The sequence below is a fragment of the Octopus sinensis genome, unplaced genomic scaffold (genome assembly GCF_006345805.1).
Source record: "Octopus sinensis unplaced genomic scaffold, ASM634580v1 Contig20002, whole genome shotgun sequence".
In the NCBI taxonomy this organism is placed as follows: Eukaryota; Metazoa; Mollusca; class Cephalopoda; order Octopoda; family Octopodidae; genus Octopus; species Octopus sinensis.
The window spans coordinates 35,001-41,706 of record NW_021836804.1 but is presented as its reverse complement, the minus strand read 5'-3'; the positions used below and the strand labels follow the sequence as shown (position 1 = coordinate 41,706).

The window sequence follows — 6,706 nt, the reverse complement described above, 5'->3', positions numbered from 1 at the left end:
AAGCAAGTCAAATAATACATACATACATATACATAAATATATATATATATATATATATATATAATATATATATATATATATATACAAGTATGTATGTATTTTCTGCGGCAATGCTAAACTCTATGTAACAGTTTGTGAAGAATTTCTTCGGCTTTAGTAAAAGCATATTACTCTGCCTTTGGTATTCGAGTACTATTTATTCCCACCTTGTTTTGCATTTATATGTGCTTGCTCGTGTGTATGTATACATGATCGTTTTGGGACTCCTAGGGCTGCGTCTTATTGGCAAAGGGGATGAGCGAGCGAGAGAAAGAGATATAGACAGAGATAGATAGATGGATAGATAGAGAGATAGATAGAGAGAGAGAGAGAGAGAGCAAAAGAAAGTGAGAGAAAGAGATAGTGAGAAGGAGGGAGAAAAGAGGCAGAAACCAGAGAAATGGCGGTTAGAAATGATCTTATCCCATTGTTAAATTCTATATCCAGTGCTACATGGCTATATACTCATATTTTATTTCTTAAATTAAATTCGAAATCACCCGGCTATTGGCCAAAATAATATCGCATCAGTATTTGTTAATTTTGAAACGAATAAAAATCGTGCGTTGATTAAGCAAATTAGGTTAATAAAGGAATCGCTTTATTTTCCCAAAATTCTTCTGGCAGAAAGATGTCCTTTTTTATTGTCTTGGCGTAAACATGCTCCACAGCGTTGAATTTCTTTCGGCTGGTTTATTGAAAGGTGGCATGTGATCGAAAGAAACTTTCTGGAAGAACTGAAGACGATGGCTGTAATAGATAGAAGACAAGAATGGTTAATGAAGGAATTGAATGGAGATCGAATTGAACAGGACAAAATCAGTTATTAAACAAACACAATTACTAGACTGATGTGTATCGTGATACAATATCTTTATATATAAAAGTGAGGTTGTGTGCTGTCTGTCTCCTACGATTTAGATTCCTAACTACTCCCACATTTTGCGGTGCAGTTTAACCAAAACCGGGTATCTTATAGTCGTGATTCATATCGAGCCCTTCTGGGTATTAGCGCGCGTCTATGATGAGTCTACGATTTAAAAAAAATTTACCATCAATTTTTCCCATTTTTAATGCATTTTTAGCATATATAAGGGAAGTAACTCTCTAAAAATTTATTATTAAATCTCAGAAGGTAAACAGCTACAGTAACACCCCCCCTTTGTGGTTAGCCATATTGAGATGGCTATTATACTTTACATCTCTAAAAATGCTTATATAGTTATTTCCCTTACAAACCCGAGCAACGCCGGGCGATACTGCTAGTATGTTATAAGATATAAGTGCAAAGCGCACTGTGATCAGTGATGTATAACAGCATTCGATAGCCTGGTCAGCTCGTGGGGTGTGGCCAAGCTGGGGCATCGCCAATACATTCATACATATATATGTATATATATTCCTTTACTTCCCACAAGGGGCTAAACATAGACGGGGGACAAATAAGGACATACAAAGGGATTAAGTCGATTACATCGACCCAGTTCGAAACTGGTACTTTATTTATCGAATACATATGTATATATATATTATGCTCAAATATCGCCACAGTCAAATGACTGAACCAAGTAAAAAAATACATACATGTACACACACACACACACACGTGTTTCATTCATTGGACTACGACCATTCTGGGGCACTGCCTTGAATGGTTTTTAATCGAACAAAGCGTCCACAGTACTTTCTTTTTTTAAGTCAGCTGTTTATTGTATCGGTCTGTTTGGAGAGCCGCCAAACTACGGGGATGTAAACAAACCAATATCGGTTGCTAAGCAGTGGTGGCGAGGAACACACACACACACACACACGCACACACATATTCATTCATATATAAGAAGAATACTTGGACTCCGTCGGTCACGACGGTGAGTGTTCTCGTTGATCCGATCAACGGAACCCAACGTGCAAATGGCTGAGTACTCCACAGACACGCGTAACCTTAATGTATTTTCAGGGAGGTTCAGCGTGACACAGAGTGTGACGAGGCTGGTCCTTTGGAACACAGGTAAGTGTATTGCTCAATAACACAACGAACGCATCGCTGGGTATCGAACCCACGACGTTAGGATCGAGAGCGCAACTCCCTTAACCACTAAGTCATGCACCTTCAGAGCTACAACCGTCCCCCACTCCATAAAACACTACAACAGAAATATTTTAGTGATAATTCAAATAACAATTAAAACGATTTTTAAAAGAAATCTGTGAGTTGGAGGGGCAGAAACGAACGAATTTATCTGACAATACACACAAAATAACAAACACAAGCAACAACAAGAACTACTGCTGCTGCTGTTACTACTACTACTACTACTACTACTACTACTACTACTACTACTACTACTACTACTTCTACTACAGCTGCTGCTGCTGTTGCTATTGCGCGAACGGTCTTCGTCCCAGAGCTCGCAGTGGGAGAAGTCTGAAATGTGGTCCTTTGCTGTTCGTAAGACCCGCAGATGAGAAAGCAGGTCAACATCCGACACCGAGAGCATCGATGGATGGATGAATGCGTATCCAGGCTCAGCCTCTTGGAACTTTAGGTGTTTTCGCTCAATAAACACACACAACGCCCGGTCTGGGAATCGAAACCGCGATCCTCCGACCGCGAGTCCGCTGCCCTAACCACTGGGTCATTGCGCCTCCTCCTCCTCCTCCTCCTCCTCCTACTACTACTACTACTACTGCTGCTGTTGCTGCTGCTACTGCGGCTACTACTGCTGCTTTTACTCTAATACTTCTCAGGCTCTTTTGCCAGATTTTTATTGTTAATATTTTAGAACACAATGGCGATGGAATCAATGAGGAATTTAACACTAAGCGAGTAATCAAATTTATTAGACAGACAATTAAACAACAAAAATACCAAGAAGAACGGCTTATATCAACGAAATAAATCCTTTGTATTATTATTCAATTCAGTAATGTTATATATTATACGTATACCATAGGTGACGTTAGACAAAGTTAACATGGCTCCCAATTTCACTGAGCAGACGACAACGGTGTGCAATGGCGTCAGTTCCTCTGCTACAGATGAAGATTTCGTAATTTGGTTACGGATTCATCAACATATTTAATCTGTTAATATATATACATACACATGCATGTGTGCAGACGTATTTGCGACTTCATAGAGACATAAATACGTACATACGTACATACATACATACATACATACATACATACATACATATGTATTTACATACATATGTACATTACATAAGTATATACATACATACACACACACACACATACATATATATATACATATTTGCATACATATACACAAATATATAAATACATATTTATATACATACACACATACAGACACATACATGCACACATCTACACACGTACACATACACACACTTGTATATATATACACACACACACATATATATATATATATTTATACATACATACATATGTATGTATATATATATATACATATATATATATGTATATATACATACATACATTCATATGTATGTATATATATATATATATATATACACATACATACATACATATATATACAAACATAAATATGTATTTATATACATATATATGCATATACACAGACACACACACACATATATGCATACATTTATACATACATATATAACACTCACCTTTACACACTCTCACACACACACACACACACACTCACACACATATATATATATACATACACACACACAAAATATACATCTAATGATTGGGAAGCTATTCTCTTAAACGTCTTTGAATGATTTGTTCATATTGTCATGGAATAACAAGAGTGGATTTCAAGTTATATTTTCGTCTACGATATCATTGTATAAACGAATACACTTTTATATAATTATCACATTCTCAAATAGCTTTATTCTTATACAAAAAAAGAATATAGATATTGATATCAATGTTATTGTCATTCCATAAGGAATCATTAAAACTTGTTTTGTCTACCTCTACAGGTTCCATCGGAGACTTCTTTGCAGAGTATTTTTTCCTGAGTTTTATGAAGATTACACTATATATTATTTTATATCATATTTTGTGTGTATATATATTAAATATATACATATATATATATTATATATATATATATATATATACATGTGTGTGAGTTTATATATATATGTAGTATATATATATATATATTTATATATATATATATATAATAAAAATATACATAATATAGTATAACATGATAAATATATATGTGTGTGCGTGTATATATATTTGTATATGGCAGTGCCCCAGCATGGCCACAGCTCATGAGCTGAAACTAGAATCAATCAATCATATATATGTATATATATATTTGCTTATATATATATATGTATTTATATATATGTGTGTATGTATATATATATACATATATCATAAAAATATACATAGGATAATATTATCATCATCATCATATATATATGTATATGTGTGTGTGTGTATAAACGCATATATGACAGATCAATAATATATATGCATCTTGTAGAACGACTAAAGTGTTAATGGAAATCTTCCTGTATATATATTCTGGTTGTTTGTGTTCAAATTGCAAGAGCTGTAATAATATTGGTTAATATTGGTGCCGTCCTATCACAGATTTGCTCCCTTCATTGACGTCAGTGATGACACAGGGAGGAAGGGCTTGCATGAATGGAAGAATTATCCTGCTGTAGGGAGTGCAAGAGGCTTTTAATAGGAATAATTCCTTTGATGTGTAATGAGCTGCTGCTCTCTACCTTGAGGTGGATAGATGGGTACCTATGACTGCCACTCACAACCCAACCCTTTCATGCTCTGGTTGTAAGCTGATGGGGGTGGTGTTGACATTGCACCCTTAAGTGGTGGAGGAGCTGCAGCAACAGCCAACAGCCAGGGTAGAGGAGTATTTGTATGTATATATATATATATATATATGTACTTTTATTCTTTTATTTGTTTCAAACCACAGCACATACCCAAGGCACACAGAGCTAAGCTCGGTAGTACAGTGAAAGAATGTGAAAAAGATAAGATTACTGCATAATAATAATAATAATAACAATAATAATAATAATAATAATAATAATAATAATAATAGCAATAATAATAATAATAATAATAATAATAATAATAATAATAATAATAATAATAATAACAATAATAATAATAATAATAATAATAATAAATAATAATAATAATAATAATATAACAATAATAACAAATACCCTGATGCAGTACCAGGCAGTGGCTCTTGTGGTTTCTGATGTTAACTGATTGGAAGTGTTATCATGTACATTGTTTTGTCTTCGTATAAAAGATGGGCTACAGCAAATATTCTGCTCAATACCACAGATTTGCTTGACTTTAACCAGTTGACCATGTCCCTTAGTGGCTGACGATATGTGCATCTCTGATCACGAGCAGAAGTAGTAGGGGAGCATCATAGCTATGTGTTGAGAGGGATTCTTTGGGGTTTGAATAATTCACCTCTGGAAACATGGGTGTTTCGTTCAACATCCTTAAACAACCCTCATTCAGGGAACTTTTAAGCGGGATGGGTTACTCGATCAGAAGAAAAATTTTAACTGGGCCCCACCTGCAAGGTCATGTGCTGTTTCTCTTGATATGAAATCACCATGTTGCACACATATGGTTGTGATGCATGTGCCTGGTGTACCCTTATCAGATGGGTAGTCATGATGAGTATACTGGGCTTTGTATATTTTACCCCAGTGTCACTTTGATGGTATGCACTGCTCTCTCACTCAATAATAATAATAATAATAATAATAATAATAATAATAATAATGATAATGATAATAATAAGTGATATATTAATCTGGATTACTTACAAATCTGGAAAGTCAAATTCTCCCTTCGAAGCTGGAAACAATGCACTGTAGGTTCGAGAGTCTTTGGTTCCATGGATTGCAAAAGCATTAAATTTGGTAATATTCCGTGGTAGATATTCATTGTCAATATATGCTATTCCTCTCCAAAAACCATCTTTGATTTCTGCTATGTTGTACATTGGAAGTTGTTGCTGCAAATATTCAAAAAATTATATACACATATACGTGTGTGTGTGTATGTTTTTGTGTGTGTATATATATATATTTATGAATTTGCCAGCCTCGCCTGGCCCCCGTGCCGGTGGCACGTAAAAAGCACCATCCGATCGTGGCCGTTTGCCAGCCTCGTCAGGCACCTGTGTCGGTGGCAAGTAAAAAGCACCATCTGATCATGGCCATTTGCCAGCCTCGTCTGGCACCTGTGCTGGTGGCACGTAAAAAGCACCATCCGATCGTGGCCGTTTGCCAGCCTCGTCTGGCACCTGTGCCGGTGGCATGAAAAAAGCACCATCTGATCGTGGCCATTTGCCAGCCTCATCTGGCACCTGTGCTAGTGGCACGTAAAAAGCACCATCCGATCGTGGCCGTTTGCCAGCCTCGTCTGGCAACTGTGCCGGTGGCACGTAAAAAGCAACATCCGTTCGTGGCCGTTGCCAGCCTCGTCTGGCACCTGTGCCGGTGGCACGTAAAAAGCACCATCCGACCGTGGCCGTCTGCCAGCCACGTCAGACACCTGTGCCGGTGGCACGTAAAAAGCACCCACTACACTCACGGAGTGGTCGGCGTTAGGAAGGGCATCCAGCCGTAGAAACATTGCCAGATCAGACTGGGCCTGG

General features: G+C 36.7%; 1 protein-coding gene across 4 annotated transcripts in view; it reads right to left on the bottom strand.

The window, feature by feature from the left end:
• Window positions 1–201: 201 nt before the first annotated feature.
• The window catches only part of LOC115232210 (UPF0462 protein C4orf33 homolog), a 28,273-nt gene continuing 21,768 nt past the window's right edge, over window positions 202–6,706 (bottom strand). For all 4 annotated transcript variants that reach the window (XM_029802052.2, XM_029802054.2, XM_036500295.1 and 1 more), the window contains 2 exons: window positions 5,871–6,061; window positions 202–789 (listed from right to left, as the gene is read on the bottom strand). In XM_029802052.2, the coding sequence (XP_029657912.1) occupies window positions 681–789; window positions 5,871–6,061 (300 nt within the window). In that variant the 3' untranslated portion in view covers window positions 202–680. The remainder of the gene's footprint in view (window positions 790–5,870; window positions 6,062–6,706) is intronic.